The 18203-nt window shown below is 52.8% G+C and overlaps 1 protein-coding gene across 2 annotated transcripts in view; it reads left to right on the top strand.

Moving 5' to 3' along the window:
* The first annotated feature begins 12313 nt into the window (after positions 1-12313).
* The window catches only part of IFT27 (intraflagellar transport 27), an 18176-nt gene continuing 12286 nt past the window's right edge, over positions 12314-18203 (top strand). The window contains exon 1 of one of the 2 annotated variants that reach the window (XM_008705590.2): positions 12314-12756. In XM_008705590.2, coding sequence (XP_008703812.1) covers positions 12723-12756 — 34 coding nt within the window. In that variant the 5' untranslated portion in view covers positions 12314-12722. The remainder of the gene's footprint in view (positions 12757-18203) is intronic. The other variant, XM_008705591.2, reaches the window with a different exon arrangement.

Raw genomic sequence — 18203 nt, 5'->3', positions numbered from 1 at the left:
TTGTTGAAAGAACTCATGCATCAGGAGGCAGGTTCCCCTGGACAGGGAGTCCCTTCCAACTTGGAAATGCTGTGACCTGAGCCAACTTACAGGCCATTACAAATCCATTAACCTCCTGCTGGCTGCTTGCTACGTTATTGAATCAATCACTCTCCAGATAGCCACGGAGCACAGATGTCACCCAAACACAGACCCAAAAAAGGGTGCCATGTCCTAAAAAGGCAGAGACGTTTCCAGGTCACTCTTTTTATTTTCTTCGTCCTGACCTGACCCGGTGTTCAGAACGCCACCTTGGGAGAGCCATGTGCTGATGTCACCAGGTTCAAAGGAGACTGGTTTGCATTTAGTGTCCCTCCTGTGGGCTTCTGCTGTCCCCTCGGTGTGTTCATCACCTCCCTGTCCCCGCGCAAACTCCTTCCAGCAGCACCACCACCAGCAGCGGCTCTGCTCCACCGGGCTCACCAGAACGCCCACGTCCTGGCCCTGCCGTCCCTCAGGGCCAGGCCCTGGTGTCCAGGAAGGTGCTGCTATGACACCAGGAGGGACAAGGTTAGGAAAAGTATGGGCATCCACAAAGAAAGTAGGGGTGTCCTTTAAGCCGGACATTGTGGATATTCTATAATAACATGCAGAAGATCTGTGATATGAATTTTAATTGTTTGTAGGTGACATATATTATATTATATTATGTTATGTTATGTTATGTTATATTATATGATACTATATTGTAATTTGTCTGCTTATCCCCAATTCTCACCTCCTTCTTTCTACCACAATCCCATCCCAGACAGCAAGGTGCCCCGAGAAAGATGCCTGAATGGGAACGTGGTTTTGGTCTATGAGATGTAAACACACATTCCTGGGCGGGGTTTGCAGAGAAGCTTCTGGAGAAGCAGACCCCTTAGACTCTGGCCTTCACTTTCCTCCTTCGTCTTGTCTGGGATGCAGCCCTGGTGACCCCAAGATGGAGTTGCCTTCCTACAGCCATAGAGACCAATGACACGCTGGGGTGGCGTGTTGTCAGAACACTGGGAGGACCCCGGTCCCAGAGGGCTCCTGGAAGCCACCAAGCTCGAGAGGGTTCTGACAACAGCGCCACAAGCCCCTGGCAGGTTGAGCTGTTGCGGGTAGTCCGTAAAACAGACGTAATTCTAACCACCGAGCGGGAATGGAAGAAAACTCAGAAAGTGTAGTGAGTTGAACAGATACATCCACTCGGAACCCCAGAATGTGACCTTATTTGGAGTATTTGCAGAGGTAATTAAGGTGAGGATCGCAAGATGAGACCCTCCCAGATTAGCATGGGCCCTACATCCAGGGACAGGTGCCATCAGAAGAGACAGAAAAGGAGAAGACACCAGGGGAAGAAAGGACACGTGAAAGAGGAGGCGGAGGTGGGAGTGACGCAGCCACAAGCCCGCGAGCTTCTGGAGCTGCCAGCAGCCGGGAAAGGCAAGGAAGGACTCCCGGCGAGAGCCTTCCGAAGGAGCACGGCCTGCCGACGCCTCGATTTCAGACTCTGGCTTCCAGAACCGGGAGAGAATACATTCCCCTCATTTTAAGTCACCCAATTTGTGGTCATTTGTTATGGTAGCCCTAGGACACTAAGACATCCGGAAAAGTAGAAGATGTGACAACCAAGCCGGGCATCGGAAGGATACAGAGGAATTCTTTGGTTAAGAGGAGAACGATCTTCCGGAAACATGAACAGCAAACTATAATAATAAGAAGAGCAACACTTGAGGCGCCTGGGTGGCGCAGTCGTTAAGCGTCTGCCTTTGGCTCAGGGCGTGAGATCCTGGCATTTTGGGTTCGAGCCCCGCATTGGGCTCCTCGGCTGGTAGCCTGCTTCTTCCTCTCCCACTCCCCCTGCTTGTGTTCCCTCTCTCACTGGCTGTCTCTCTCTCTGTCAAATAAATAAATAAAATCTTAAAAAAAAAAAAAAAGAGTAACACTTGTCAGGCCCGCCCTCTCCTTTGTGCTTCACATCCCCTCCCCCAAATCCTTATGCCAAGCCCCAATAATAGTATCCTTGTCCCTTTTTAGTAGCTCGGGACACTGAGGCCCAGAGAGGGGAGGGATCAGAGCAGATGCTGCAGTGCCCCCCCCCTGCACTCATCCCTCTGAAGACCGCAGACTCACTGTCTGGGGGGGGGGGTTTGCTCCTGGCTGTGGCTATCCAGCCCCCGCGCAGGGCAAGGCAGACACGTGGAGGGAACCAGCTGCACTGCCCTGAGCGCCTAGTGGTGAGTTGAGGATAAGAGCTCACCAGCAACCTCAGCCCTGAGTGGGAGTGACTCCGGGAGTGCTCCATGCCGTCTCCCCGAGTCCCCAGCAGGGCTGAGCTGCCCACAGCAGCCATCAGCTTTTTGGTGCATGCTCCTTCCCCGGTCCCCTCCCTGTCTCATGTCCCTGCTCCCCAAGTGGTGCTTCCAGGAACCGACTAGCAATAAACCACTGTATCCCAACAAGACGGTGCTCAAGGTGTACTTCTGGGAGAACCCCAAACCCCGAGAGTGTTGGCCTCGGGGCCCATCTCTGGTTTATGTGACCCCGGAGCCCGAGCTCAGACCCACTAAACTCCTCTGTTCTGTGTGGTGTGTGCCTGACAGCCCCAAGTGCATCCACAAGTTTAGGGACCGAAACCCACAAGCAGGAAATCCACAAGCCAGCTATCTGCAGCCCCGAGCAGGACGCGGGAGCCCGGCGGCTGCCCAAGGCCCAACCTCTGATTGGGGAGGCTCTTAAAGGTCATGCTGTGAAAACAGAGAACATTCTAACGTTGTCTGTGTTCACCACAGTGCCTGTGGCGCCGGCCTGGCTGTGCTCCAGCAAGACGCCAGCGCCTCTGTTACCGCTCCAGCGTCTCCAGGTCTCGGGCCACTTTTCACCCGGTGCTCACATCTGTTCCCTCTCGAGAAACGAGCAGCAGGCAATCATTTCAGCAGACGATTCTGGGGATGGCCGCGAAGCTTGCGGGGCGAGCCAGCGCCAGAGGAGAAATGGCTATGCCCCAGCAGTTTTGCAAAATTCAAAGCTTTTTGCTGGAGCAGAGGGTCAGGGATTGGAAAGGTTTCTTGCGTAATCATCACAAAAATGCCACCTTGTCACCATTGCCAGAAAGATGGTCATGGAGGGCTGGTCCGGAGGGCTGGTCCCCTCCACTCCGGGAGCCAGCCCTTTCTCTGCCTCAGGGTGTGAATAACACAGAGGAAGTGGGGGCCCATTCTTCTGCGACAATAAACTGCTTCCATGGGCACTTTATTTTCATCTGAAGGAAATTGCTTTCATTTCTTGGGTTTCTTGCAAGGAAAGCTTCCTATTCCCCCACAGAGGGTAGGACTGATATTTAAGTCATTCATTCATTCACTCATTCATTCATGCACGCATGCATTCATTCATTCAATAACAGCGTGCTTTCAAGTAGCAGTAACCGCCAGCATTTGCTGAGTGCTTGCTCTGTGGCTGGATCACATGTTTTATCTGCATCGCCTCATTTAAGACACATTCAAGCCCTCTGAGGTAGGTCATTCATCCCATCTTACAGATAGGGAAACAGAGGTTCAGCCAAGCTCATTAGCTCTCCCAAAGCCAGCCAGCCAGCAGGTAAGGGAGAGGGATGTGGAGAAAAGACATGTGAATTCTAATCCCCCGCTCCTTTTTTTTTAGCCACATTGTCCTAGACACATCCATTCACTCACTGAACTGAGCCTCAGTCTCCCCCTCTGGAAACTGGACGCACCGACAGCTGAAATCTGGGAGGGCAGGACAGAGCCACCAGACAGGTGGGTGCCAACGCTCTGAGGGATCTACCTCTCAGTTTGCATATCCCAAAACTGGTTTTCTTCCCCCCACCCCCGACAAAGATGAAATTTGTGAGACTTTAAGAAGCTTTCCTTGCAAGCAGGATGTCTGAACTCTCTTTGGGAAATGGAGGGCGGCATCGATGGACCAGAGACATCTTTTTGTTCAGAGTCAGCCTCTTAATCCACATCTGCTGACCTCAACGTCTGTTCTCCTGCCCCTCCGGCACCTGCGAGAGCCGGGCACTCGCACCCTCGGGCGCGCAGCCCACAGTGGTGGTAAGTCGAGGGGCTCTGTGCTGCTGTGTCTTGCCAGCTCCCTTTTCTAGGGTGGAGGAGACCTGCTGTCGAAGCAATCACGACCATTTACAGCCACCAGAGGCTCAGGAGATGGCCTGGAGGCGGCCCAGCCAGCCTTTTCATCTCAGTGGTTCCATTTGGAAAAGGCCTCTCGGCTTCTCACTCTGAATGGCTATCAGGTACTTTCACAGCCTGAACAGGGGCCCAGGGGACCAGGAACCAACCTCTGGATGGAGCCCATCATAGGAATGGTGACAGCCCTGACCTTTGCCCAGCACTTTATAGTTTGCAAAGCATATCCTGGGCAACACTTTGACGCTCGCAGTAACTCTTTGAGAGAGCAAGCCGGGGTGTTATTATCCCCAAGTCGCCTGTGTCGGGTGCCCTATCGTGGGCGGGAAGTCACAGCGTGGGTGCTGTCACCAGGGAGCACTGGGGGGCAGGAAGCCCTAGGAAACTACCATTCCAGGAGCAGGGAGCCGGGGAGCCTCCAATACGTTGGAGAAAGACCAGTGCCGGGGCTCAGCAGAAGAACCAGGGAAAGGGGCATCACCGAGCAAGGAAGAGAGAAGAAGGCCGAGAGAGAGAAGACATCGGAGACATTGTGGCTGAGTGGCCACGACCGTGGCTCCTGAGTTTGAATCCTGCCCCGCTCTTCAAGCATATGATCCAGGCATGTCGCTAACGCTCTCTGAGTCTCAGTTTGCTTTTCTGTAGGCCGAAGTCAACAACAGTCCCCACTTCACAAGGCTACCGTGAGGCTGGAGTGCTTACTGTGGGCCTGGCACATAGTCCGTGCAGTGTCCCCCGTTCCTGCGGCCTAGCATTGGAGTGGACCACTGGTCCGTGGGGGACTTCTGACACTGGGGAAGACTGCTCGCAGCGGATTGTGGAAGAAGTGGGAGGTGAGGGAACAAAAGAGGGACGGGCAAGCCAAGCTCTGAAGGGAGGTGTGGGGAATGCATCTCAAAAGCTAGGAGGCCTGTACTACAGAGCGGACCCGGCCGGGACCACAGGGGACCCGAGCCCAGGTGAAGGGGCTGGCTGCCTCCCCTCTCTGAGGGTCCAGAGGCTCATCGGGACACCAACTGCCGGGCTGGAGGAAGGAGGGGGAGTTTGAGTTGGGTCTCAAAACCGGCCCAGGACTGAACTGAGCAGAGATGGATGGGAAGGGCGCCCCCGGAGCACAGCCCACTCCCACTCAGAGAGACAACCGTCTCTGAGTTCAGACACTGTATTTTGAAGTTTATTGCTTCCTAGAAGTCTTCCTGGATTTGACTCCTAGCTCTGCTTCTGTGTGACCTCTGGCAAGTTACTTAACCTCTCTGGGCTTCAGTTTCCTCACCTGGGAAATGGGGATAGTGATGTTACCCACCTGCCGAGGTTGTTGTGAGGATGGGGTAAAATGGTGAGCCTGGCATAAGGCCCAACTACTGTTGGCTCGTCCCGGGTCTCCTTCTAATCTCTAAGTATGCCCGGGAGATGCGGGCCGTCTTTACAGACTACCTGCTCTGTACCAGGCACTGGGCTCTGATGGCCGTGAGGAAGACACGGTCCTGCCCTCAGGGGCTAGCCCTCGGCAGGGGAAAGAGATGCGCTCCAGTTACCACGGGCGTGGAGGCCTGCTCTGTGCTTACTCATCCACGTCCCTGAATCCTCAACCCCGAAGCCCAGGACGAAGGATCTATCACTGCTCCCATGGCACGGGGCAGATGTGCGGAAAGCTGCCCAAGGTCCCACAGCTACAAAGTGCCCGAGCTGGGATTGGAACCCCAGGACTCCGGTCTAGAGCCTATGATTACTCACTGTGCTACAAACAGCAGTCACCACTGCTATGGGAGGTACAGGACACAGGGCGTAAGTAATGTTTGAGCTGAGAAAAGCTCAGTGGGGGCAAACTAGGATAGGAGGGGACAGCAGGGGCAAAGGCCCTGGGGCAGGAGAGGCAGGTCAAGTTTGAGGATGGATTAAGCCAGCCGGCCCCAGACACAAAAAGGGAGCTAGGCGAAGACCTGCTCACCTAGGCTTAACAGGTCTTTGGGGAAAGCAGTAGGAAGTCTTTGAGGGGGTTGCAGTAGAAATATGACAAGATTTAGAAAGACCACTCTCAGCACAAGCATAAAAAAAAAAAAAAGAATGACGGGCATTTTGGGTGCTGACATGGCATATTGTTAGAAACAGCAAAGTGCAGGAGAGTGTGTGTGTGACAGCTTCTCTTCACAGGGGAAGGAGGAGGGGAAGGATGAAAATGTTCACGTGAATTTGCTGCCAGGTACATAAAATACCTGAAAGATGCAGAGAAACTGTTCAGAGTGGTGGCCCCTGGGGCTGGGAACTGCGGGCCTGTGGTCACAGCCAGGAGGCAATGTTCTCTGTACCATTCTCTTCCACTTTTACATTTTATTTATTTATTCATTTATTTATTTTATTATTTTTTAAAGATTTTATTTATTTATTTGAAAGAAAGAGACAGCCAGTGAGAGAGGGAACACAAGCAGGGGGAGTGGGAGAGGAAGAAGCAGGCTCCCAGCAGAGGAGCCTGATGCGGGGCTCGATCCCAGAACGCCAGGATCACGCCCTGAGCCGAAGGCAGACGCTTAACGACTGAGCCACCCAGGCACCCCCCACCTTTTACATTTTAAACCTAGAAAAGAGACGGTCTATTCAAAATTGTTAAGATGTCCCTGGCTGCTGCGGGGGAAATGCAGTGGAAGGGGTCCAGAGTGAATTCAGGGAAACTGTAAGAGAATGAGATTCTGGAATGCTGTTTTTGTGCGGGGGAGGTGGGGAACGCAGTAAGACGGGACCTGAGCGTGGGGTGCAGCCCCACGGGATGCCCTAGAAAAGGCACTGTGTCACTCAGACAAGTGGGCAGGATGGGCTGGAGTGAGCAGAGGGGGAAAGGCACAGGGAGCAACAGGAACCAGCTTAACTTTGCCCCTAGCAGAATTTGCCCTGGGTTCAGACGGAGCCATCTGGAAATGGACAGAGATGCTAAATGTAGAATGTTCTAGAAAAGCAGCTCTTGGCCCCCACAGATGAGCTATCACGGGCTGTGAAAGGAGGCCGCGGGTGGCTCTGGAGGGATGATTTGCTCCACTTAAATACATGCCTCGGTTAATGCATCCCTTGGCTCCCTCCAGCAACAGGCATTTTCCCAGCTGTTGCTGCCCCCTGCTGACGGAGTCAGGACATCGCAGTCTGCGAGCACTCCGGAGGCCACCGCTCAAGGCTCCGCTTTGCATTCCAGGCGCACAGAAGGTGAGTCCGTCACATTTCCTCTGCCCTTTCATCGAATGGCCACCACCAAACACCGCATCAGTGGAGGCATAAACAACCAGGCCCACGTGGACAGTGAAGAAACGAACAGCAAAGGTCATTACCACGAGAAGGCAACGCACCAGGAGGCAGAGGCGACAGGGGGCATCACAGGGGATTGTAAAACAGACGCCAAGGCTGCATTATAGATCCCCCTAAGCGGATTTATCAGCATCCCGATCGCTGTTAGGAAGGGCTGGTGTTAAGTGAGTCCTATGACTTGTCAGGCGCTGTTCTAGACCCCTTCTGTGTGTTAACCCGGCGGATTCTTGTGGCACCCACAGCAGCAGGGATGACAAAACAGAACTCAAGAAGCAAAGCAGCATTCAAACCCGAACAAGTCTGAGTCCAGGCCCTTGCACATTTCAATTTTAAAATCAATCCTCCTTACTCATCGAGTTCACACACCAGTGGGCCTCATCCATGGATGATTTGGGCCGCCTGGGGACATCTGGCCATATCTGGAGGCATTTTTGGTTGTCACAACAAGGGAGATGAGTCTAGCATCTAGTGGGTAGAGGCCAAAGATGCCGCCACACCGCCTATAATGCCGAGCATAGCCCCCCACAACAGTGGATTATCCAATCCCAAAATGCCAATGGTGCCAAGGTGAAGAAGCCCTCATCAAAATACATAAAAGTCCCCCAAATCTACTAGTCCTCTCTTTTGCATTGCCCCCTGACATGAGGGCATTAGAACAAATCTGCTTTATTGTAGAAAGGTATTCTTCTCAAGGATTCATGCTGAATAACTCTCAAGAGGTTTCCCCCACTCATTTCCCCTAAAGCCTCTTATTCACCAAATGGGGTTGTTTTGCATCCAACAGTCCTGCTAATACAACACTCTACAAGCGACGGGGGCTCTGAGGAGCGGCCCAAGCAAAGGAGAGAACCCCCTGGAGCAACGGCGGAGGGACCTGAGCCACGCAGGGGGCACGATCGGCCCGGGCACGTGCGTGGAATATCGCGGATGTCCTGGCACCAGGCCGCAGCTCAGACGCACGCTGTTTGTCAGGGCTGTCGGGAAGCATTCAACCCTGGGATGATGGAACAGTCCCTGGGAGCAACTTGTCAGCAGCTGCCTCACCCAAAGCCCTTGCTTCCAAATCAGCCCAAACAGCCCAGTCCCTGGCTTTGGGGAGCAGCGCTATTTAACCCCTCCAATGCCACGGAACCTATGGATCTGTAGGCTCTGGAGGTTCCACCAATCTGGAGCTGGCATACGAGAGGGTGGGAAGCAGCAGAGGACCCAGGCCTCAGGCTGTCCCCATCTGAATGGCCATGGCCGACAAGCCTGTTGCCTGCACGAGAATTGGTTACTCAAGAATCAGTACTTGATGGGGCGCCTGGGTGGCACAGCGGTTAAGCGCCTGCCTTCAGCTCAGGGCGTGATCCTGGCGTTATGGGATCGAGCCCCACATCAGGCTCCTCTGCTATGAGCCTGCTTCTTCCTCTCCCACTCCCCCTGCTTGTGTTCCCTCTCTCACTGGCTGTCTCTATCTCTGTTGAATAAATAAATAAAATCTTTAAAAAAAAAAAAAAAGAATCAGTACTTGCAGAATGAATGAATGACCAGAAAGATAAACTCTCCAAGACGCCTTCCTTCATTTAATAATATTTACCAAGGATCTTACCAGGCTGGGCACCGTTTGAGATCTTGGGAGGAGAAAAGAGACCAAGCCCCCTATTCTTGTGAAGCTTATCTCCTAGTGGAGGGAGACATACTATACAAATAAATAAGTATAGGATATAATATCAGGTAGTGGGGAGTGCTATGAAGAAAGTAAAATAAGGCAAAGAGATTGAGACCGACAGATTGGGGTTGATTCTTTAAATTGGATGCTTGGGAGGGCCTCTGCAAAGAGATGACATCTGAACAAAGATCTGAAGGTTTGAGGGAAAGAGTCATGCAGCCATGTTGAGAACAGTAAGTGCAAAGGCCCTGAGGTAGGAAGGGTCTTGGGAAATTTGAGAAACAGTAAAACAGAGAAAATGGATAAACGTGGGTCCCAGAATGACCTAAGAGCAGAGGTTCTCAAATAATAGCATGCAACAAAATCACCAAAAAGGCTTATGAAAACACACTATGGTTCCTACCCCCAGTGTTCAGTTGGCCTGGGAAAGATCATTTCCAACAAGTCCCTGTGTGGGGCTGATGTTGCTGGTCCGGGAACCACAGCAAAGAGTATTTTTTCTTCGTGCAAAAATCCTTGCCCACTCAACACTTACCACAGGCAGGCGCAGCTCATTTGAGAGTCAGGGGATTTCACACAAAATCCAGATTCCTGCCTCCTCTAGAAAACAGGCCTGCAACAACGGCCAGCCCTCCCACAGGGCCACAGTCTGACAGAGCCGCCTGGGCCTCTGTCACCCTCACTTCGTAGCCCCGGTCACCAGCCCAGGGCCTGGCCTAGGGCAGGCACTCAAGGAAAGCTTATTAAGGACACTGGGAAGACCGCACTGGGAAATGGAAAGAGACATCAGTCCCAAGAGCACGACCTGAGGTCCGTTCTGACTCCGGCTGGCATGTCGCAGGACCTTGGGCTGCCCACGGACCTCAGATTCTTGCCTGTTGAGCGGAAGTAATGACCGTTTCCATTTCTCAGAGTCGTTGCAGCCAACAAGAGAGAGGATGTGAAGTGTTCAGCGCATGCCTGGCATATGAGGCTCAATCGACAGGACCTATTACTACAAGGAACTCAATAAATTTCCCCTCTAGGATGGGAGGAAGGGTGAGAGGCAGTGGAGGCAGGACAGGCTCCTGTCGATGCCACAGGGCTTGACATTCTCCTTGTGTTCAATCCCTAGTTCCACCATTCACTAGCTTTGAGACTCTGGGCGTTAGGCTTTTCCTCATTTGGGCCTCAGTTTCCCCATCTATCAAACAGGGATGATACAAGCCTCACAGAGGTACAGTGACTATCACACATGAACATGAAGACTAAATTTCTTAAGGCTTTGCAGTGCTCAGAATGAGGCCAGCATTCAGTATGTGCTCAACACACACCAGTCTCACCACTACTGCTGCTCAGGGAGGGGTTAGACTAGAATTTCTCAAGGGCCTTCATGGCTCCAAAACTCTCTGACCTCTTTAAACCCAGGGACGGTCAGGCAGCTGTCATTAGTCATCAAGAATATATAGAAGGCCCCTGGTAAGCAGGGTAGAATTCACTATACACAGAAAAATCCAAAATGCTCTTACAGTCGTGCTGACCCAAATCACAGAGTGGCAACAACGACAGGGAGAGTAGAAGTGGTGCAGAGGACAACAGCCTGTGAGGGGGGCGCCGTTACCCCCCCCCCCCAGTTGTATCTCAGTGTCTCAGCTCCATGCAGCTGCCTCCGGAGGGTGACTCACTCAAGGGTTCCTCTAAGGGATTAACGGGGTGACGATGAACAGGACAGCCTGGAGGGGTAAGCAGGAAGACCAGGCAGAGGCATTCTGACTCACCGAGGCCTGAGGTGCCTGAGACAGCTGTGCACGATGTCTTCAAAAAAAGGAAAGCAGGTAAAAGGAAGGAAGGAGAGACACAGAGGCCTCAACAATAATACCAGGATTGATTCCTAAGGAAAGAAAATTCCAGGCACCTTGCATTGTTTTAGTCCAGATTGGGGACTGAAAACTCCATAGCAATTTGATGAGAGTGCGCGTGTTCACTGCCCCGCATGTGGCTGGCGGCCACACTAAGTCACAGAGCAGCCGAGAGAAGTGCCTGGTGACAGAGCGGTTGGCGATGGGAATCCCGGGCACAGGCACCTTCGGCCAGCGGCCGCCTTTTCCTCTCAGCGCCAGCCACCCCAGGGGGGCCAGCAGGAATGACCGCGGGGGCGCATCTGGCCATGATGTCATCACCGTGATGGTGATGAGCCAAATCTGTCCAGATAAATTTCTTCTCTTTCATCCATGCGACAATCACGGTCGAGCACCTACTGTGCCCCGGGGCCCCTACGTCCTTCCCCTCTTCTACTCCTCAGGACAACCCCAGAGGCGGATTCTGGGGGCCCATCTTCAAAGATGAGCGAAGAGGTTCGGGGTGAGGGAAGTCGGCAGTGATTTCAGCCTGGTTTCTTGACCGCCCAGCAAGAGGGGCCTCCCCGGGAAGTCTGCGGAGGTGGGTGCAGCCTCCCTGAGCAACGCGCAAGGCGAGGGAGGCCCGCTTTCATTCAGTAGGGGGGGTCACACGTTCTCCATTGTACAGGCGAGGAAGTGGGCTCAGCGGAAAGTAGGACTTCACATCCCCAAGAGCAACGCTCGCCAAGTTTACTTGCTCTCTCCCTCTTGTTCACAGACATTACTATACACACGTTCAAATTTCAGATTTTACAGCGCAGAATATCGTTGGGCTTTTAAAAATCGGACTTCCCTGCGGGATGTGGGGCAAGAACCGGATTTCTTGATGCATCACACAGCCTTGCTCGCAGGTACCCGTGAACTGGAGCGACAAGAACCTCTATGAAGTCTAACCTGCTCACAGCTCCGCTTGGGCAGCTGCGGCCTCGTTACTGCGCAGGCGCCGCTGCAAACTCCCGCGCGCCCGACCTGCCCCTCGTGGACGAACTCACTTCCGGAAGGGCGGGGGGAAGCGGCGATTCCCCCTTCCTCCTGCAGATGGTCCAAGCCAACCTCTGGCCAATCAGAAAGCTTCTTTTATCACCGCTTCTGGCTACGGAATTTGGCGCTCTATTTCCGCTAACTTTCCGGCGGCGCAGGGCGGGAGTGGTAATGATTGACATCTCCTGTAACCATTCGTCAAGCGGGATGAGCTTGAGGAGCAAATACCACTAAGAATTGTCCGTCAGGGGAGGGCTGCTAGCCCCGCCCCCTCCTCCCACTGGCCTCCGAGACCCTTCGGGGTGGGAGCTTTTGTTGGCAGCCAATCGTGGGTCAGCGAGGAGGAGGAGGAGGCGGGGCAGGCGGGCGGTGGGTGAGCGGGAGCGCCTCTGGCTCTGTGTTTGGGTTGGGGTTGCAGGCTGCAGGTTGCATTTGCTGGTCCCCACTGCCGGGGCTGGGCTGGGAACGGGAGCCGCGTCGCGCCTCTCGCACCTCCGAGGCCGCCTTCTGAGGCATTGAGCTGAGCCCCATCTGGCGCTCCTCCGCGCCCCTGCTCCAACCCTAGCGCCCGATAGCCGCCCCCAGCCCAGCCCAGCCCAGCCCAGAGGTCCGGGCCCTGTTGTCCCTGTCCACACCGCGGCCACAGGCCCCTTGAGCATCTCCCTTCCCCACCTCCCTTCCCAGGCAGGGCACCCAACGCCTCTAGCAGCCGCTCTTCCCCAGTCTGGTCCGCGGAGGTGGTTGGTTACCATGGTGAAGCTGGCGGCCAAATGCATCCTGGCAGGTGAGTTTGAAATTTACAGTCTCCGGAGTCCAGAGACTTCGTAAGTTATTGAGAGCTTTTGTTCACCTAAATTGCCTACCCTCTTTCTCTGTTTTTCTCTTCCAAAAGCGAGTTAATGTAATTACTAATAGAGTAAATTCCATTAGGTGGAGAGAATTATCTTCCAGAGCACAATCTGTAGCTCCAGCTATTTTCCCCACTCTGTCACACTCTGAGACCACCTTCGCCAGTTCTTGAGCTGTGTTCAGGAGGAGTAGACGGTAAAAAAAAAAAAAAAAAAAATCAGGCTAAACACACCTTATGTGTTTAAGTGTTTCATCTAAACCATGTGCTGTATCCCACAAGTCTTTACTTGTGGGATTTTTTTTCCCTGACCCCACCCATTCTGATAACAGGGATTGGAGAGAGTAATATACAGTTGACCAGAGTTTGCAACAGGCCCTTGCGTGTTGTGTTTAAGAGCCAGACTTTCTGTGCCGCCTCACACTCAGGAGGACATGAATGTTGAATCCCCCAAAGGCAGGAATCTTCGTTTTGTTGACTCCTATGTCTCAAGCATCCTGAACATTATCTGGAACCCAAGAGATACTCAATAACTATGTGTGGAATGAATGACAACGTGGCGTCCACATTTGTGGTGTTCCCTTTGTGTGTCTGCTCATTTAGGAAAATATTTGCCTGGATTTTGACCTGGGGCCCCTGAACACAGATGTACTTTACTGAGCCTTAAGTGCCTGCCAGGCACGGGTACTTCACTCAGTCCCCTCACCGTAGCACACTGGGGTAAGTGCTGTATTACTCTGCTCTTACTGAGGCACTGAGAGGTCAGGGCTCTTGCCCAAGGTCACCCCACCCCCACCCCCAGCGAAGGAAAGTCATAGGCAGGATTCCAGTCCCCAGACCTGCCCAACACCAAAACTCTTCACTTGTGTTACCGTCGAACCCCACGATCTCTCCAGAGTTCCCTGCCCAGCTCAGGAAAGAAATGGTAAGAAGCTATATAGAGGAAAAGAGATGCCGTTTTGGACTCCTCTCTTCCAGACTGACATTGATGGTATTTTTAATGGCTTTTCTAATTTGCAAATAAAAGAGTCACCCAGAAAGATGACTGACAATAGTAACTCAGATCATACCGGAGCAAAAAAATAATGGTTCCCGAGAGAGGTCTCTAGTTTCCAGACCACCAGGGGAGGCAGTGTTGTGTAACAAAAGTAATTCTGGCTGTTTCTCTGATTGGCTGTGTCATCTTGGACACAGACTTCTCTGAGCCTCAGTTTCCTTGCAGATGAGGTGAGAACGTTTTTATTTTCTGAAGATGTACATTTTTTTTATGTGGGCTTCTCTAACTGCTCTATCTCTTATTTCTTTTTTAATTCAACTCCCATCATGGGACTTACTGACCACCTTCTATGTGCCGACACTGTACAAGAACCCTAAACACAGGTATCTCAGTGAATCCTCACAAGAACTCTGTGGGACCGGTATTACTGTCATCCTCATTTACAGATGGGGCACCTTAGGCCCAGAGAGGTTAAGACGCTTGCCCTGGATCACACAGCTGGCTGCAGCAGAGCTGGCATCCAGACCCAGATGATCTGAGTTCCAGGGCTTTGTTTTTAGCCCTCAGCTCTACTGTTCTCAAGCCTCAAGTCTAGACTCTTTGCCCTCTTTACACCCACTCTCTCAGGCACTGTTTCACCTGATTTCAGCTACTGCCTGAGTAAGTGATTGTTGAAATCCGGTCTAGTCCTCGACTACAGCCTCCTTTCAGGGCCTTGAGGGCATTTCCTCTTAGAAGTTTCCAGAAACCAAAAAGAGCTCAGTATAATGAATCGGGTCTCACCACCACCACCCACCAAATTCTCGTTTTCCACACCGCATACACCCCCCTCACTGGTTTTATTTTTTCTTTCTCTTCCCAGGCCTGCTATTTAAATTGAGTTTATCTGTCCTTGTTTCTCTCTTATAACTGGTCACTGAGGGACCTGATATTCAATTCAAGTGCTCATTCATTCAATAGATATTTACTGAGCACCTGCTATGTGTGAGTGACCATGCAAGGTACAGTGGGAATACAGGGATGAACCAGGCCAGCCCCCACACTCGTGGCAGTGCTGAGATGTGCAGAATAATTTATAACCCAACAAACACGAATCGAATGCCCTTTGCGTGCCAGATACTGGAGAACTACCTCGAGGCATAGCTACCAGTTGTTCTCGCTCAGACGAGGAGGGACTACACTCTTGGCATTTATCTGTTTTATTTCCTTAACAATCACTTAAATATAACTTCAGAAATATCAGGTGCTGCACATATTAGCTCATTAAATCCTCCTAACAATTCTACGAGATAGGTGCTATTATTCCCATTTTGCAGAAGCGGCAGCTGAGGCCCAGAGGGAGACTGAGGACCCAAGGTCACATAGCTAGTAAGTGGGGAGCTGGGGTGTGTGCCCTAAATACTATGTACTGCCCCCTGATGGCAGTTGGGATGATAATAGTGCCTTGCCAGAAGGTGGCTCTGACATCAAGGCTCATGCTACCAGCGGTGAGCCTCACAGGTAAAGGCAAGAGGGAGGGACGGCCTTCAGAGGCTGTGGCAGAAGGACCCACGGAGCCTCGCCAGGCAGAGCCTTTGGACTTGAGCGGGGAGACCTGGAAGGAAGTTGCCCTTGAGGGATTCTCAGAGATCAAGAGAGTAGGAGTGTAGGGCCAGATTCGACATAAGGGACTAATAGTTGGAGAGCGAATTGGAGGTGGATTCGGGGTTGACAGTAGAGAGGGGTACACAGTAGAAGGAATCTTCTTCATGAGAGCGTGACAGGATCAAACACTATCTCGGAAAGGTCCATCTATAAGTCCCGACAGGGTGGGTAGAACAAAGAAAAATGAAAAGCACAGAGGGACAGGTGGGGAGCCCTTCAGGCAAGACCCGGCGAAGAAAACAGAAAATGCATTAGGCATTTTATTATACGGAATTGGTTCAACGGGGGTTGGAGAAATGGAAAAGCAAGAAGAAAACATTGAGATGACACAGTGGTAGATAGAGGTTGGGTTGTCAGAGGCCTGAGGAAGAGCCCCACAGAGCTGGGATCCAGATTCCCGAGGAGGGGGCACAGCTCTGCTGGGATGGGACCTCAAGAATTCAGTGACCCACCACGCGATGCTACGGATCGCTAGGTCCCATTCCCCACTGGTAGGGAGCTGGACCCCGTGTTCAGGCAAGACATGACCAGATCCATTCTGGACCATCCTAAGGGTCTGGGTTTTGAGGCCACTCTTGTTACCAGTGCTACAGAATCGGGGTCCAGGCAAAAAAGCAGAAGCTACATTAGGCACCGCACCGGTGAGATTCCATGCGGATGTCCGCCAGACAGGTACTGGAGGCCTGGAAGGACGAAGGGACATCAGAAGCTTAGGAGGGCCCTGGGGAGTCAAGATGCAGATCTCTGAGAAGGGGGCACTGCCCCCCAATGCTGGCATCTCTGAGGGGGAGTAATAAGGCTGGTCTGGGAGTACAAAAAACCCCAAACAAACTGGAGAGAAGTTACTACCTACTGCTGGGTTGAAGGCCATTGCCAGGGTACTGCTAAGAGACACAGCAGGCAGGTGGGAAAGGGGAAAGCCCATCCCCTCTCCCAGCCGCCAGTCTTTCTCTAGAACTCGCAGTGGCAGAGCCGGACAGGAAGCCCCTGGCAAAGGGGATGCATGTTTGCAGAGTCCTTGCTCCTGCATCGCAAGGCAGCGTCAGCAGTGTCAGCAATGACAACAAAGGCCACGCAGGCTTGAGACCCAGCAAAGGACATCAGGGGCGAGGAGAGAGCGAAGGGCATGGGAGGAGGCGGGGAGACGTGGTCAGAGGTGACTGGGTACAGCTGGGAGGCAGGGGCCAATGGTGATGTGAACAGAACCAGTGAGATGGATGAGCAAGACCACTTGGGACCTGGGGGTGCGACACAAGCCTGGCTGTGGACAAACAGATCGGGTGAAGGCCCAGCATTGTAGCAGAAACATCCATAGGTTGTCGGAGATACAAAGTGTGGAGAGAGATCCTGACCCGAGAGGTGACAGGGGAAAGAGAGTAAACAGGACAGAGCAACTGCGAGCAGAGGGCAGAGGACAGTCCCACAGGAGTGCCCACGTTTCAGAGGGCAGGAGGTGGGAGAACCAGACCCATGCGAGGACACCAGGGCCACGGGGAAGGAGGGGGCTGCTTTAGGCCGACTCATCCTTCAGGGACGTCAAGGAGCATGAGAACTGAGAAAAAGCCCTTGGACTTGGCGATTAGGAGATCACAGGTGACCTTGCGTCATGCCTTTGCAGGCGTCACTGTCTCTGTCCAGCAGTGCCCCTCCCCGCCGTCACCCCGGGCTCAGCCTCTCCCCAGGGAAGTGGGCCTCGCTGATGAAACTGCTCCTTCGTTTCTTTCCTCAACACTCCCTCAGACGCCTTGGTTCTCAGCTTGTGCTATTTGCCTTTGCACTTGTCATCGTGTTGCTCTGCAAATGTGTTTATCAGTTATTTCCCTTCCCTGTGCTGGATCCCTCCTCAGCCGACACACGAGGCTTTCCGTAAGTGTGGGTGACTCTGACTGACAGTCGGAAGAAAGATTTATGAAATTAACTAGAACAAATAAATCTGTGGGGAATTTCACGAGCAGGAAGAGCCAATTTCCAACTGGATTCAGAAGCAAAACGAGTCAGGAGGGTGGATGCAGTCAGAGTGTAAGAAGGAATGTGATACGCTCTGTTTGTTCGGAGATGGATGGGTACCCGGCCACAGTCCAGCCCGCGGTTGCCCCTGATGGCAGGCAAGGCTGCGGTGATGCGGGCCCGTAGGAGCGGTGTCAGAAATGGGTCAGGAGTGTCCCCGAGCTCTAGGAGAGGAGTGGGGTCTGGCCGGTAGAGTAAGATGTTGGAATTCTGGGCCAGTTACCCAGCTTTCTCTGAGCCTCGGACTCTTCGTCCGCCAAATGAGATTAATGACGGCCACGATAGGGGGTGGGGGCTGGGAAGGAGGGAATCGCATGAATGATTCCCTTCCAAGTCATGGTGGTAAATAGAAAAGCAAGACTGACTAGCTCACTCAATCCTGGAGGAGTTCACAGGAAATGAAATGCCACAAGTAGTCAAGTAATTGTCTCGCAAGAGAAAATTATAGGTGGGAAAAGTCAAAACTGAGAAGTGAGCAGAGCAGCAGGCTGTGGAGAAGTCAAGTGCAGAGGCGCGTGGGAGCCGACCGTAAACATCGAAGGTGAGGCGATCACAGCGGAGGCTACAAGTCAGAGGCCCGCCCGTGCAGTGGCGGTTTCACTCAAGAGCCAGGGGTGAGAGTGCAGAAAACAGGTGTTCTGATGAGCATCTGTGCAAGACTCCTGGCCCAGAAGATCTCGCAAATGAGAACAGTGTGGAGTCCCAGGAGGCCGAGCAGAGCCATGGGGGGGGGGGG

The sequence above is a fragment of the Ursus maritimus genome, unplaced genomic scaffold (assembly GCF_017311325.1).
Source record: "Ursus maritimus isolate PB19 unplaced genomic scaffold, ASM1731132v1 scaffold_21, whole genome shotgun sequence".
NCBI classification, from domain to species: domain Eukaryota; kingdom Metazoa; phylum Chordata; class Mammalia; order Carnivora; family Ursidae; genus Ursus; species Ursus maritimus.
This window is presented reverse-complemented; position numbering and strand designations above follow the sequence as displayed.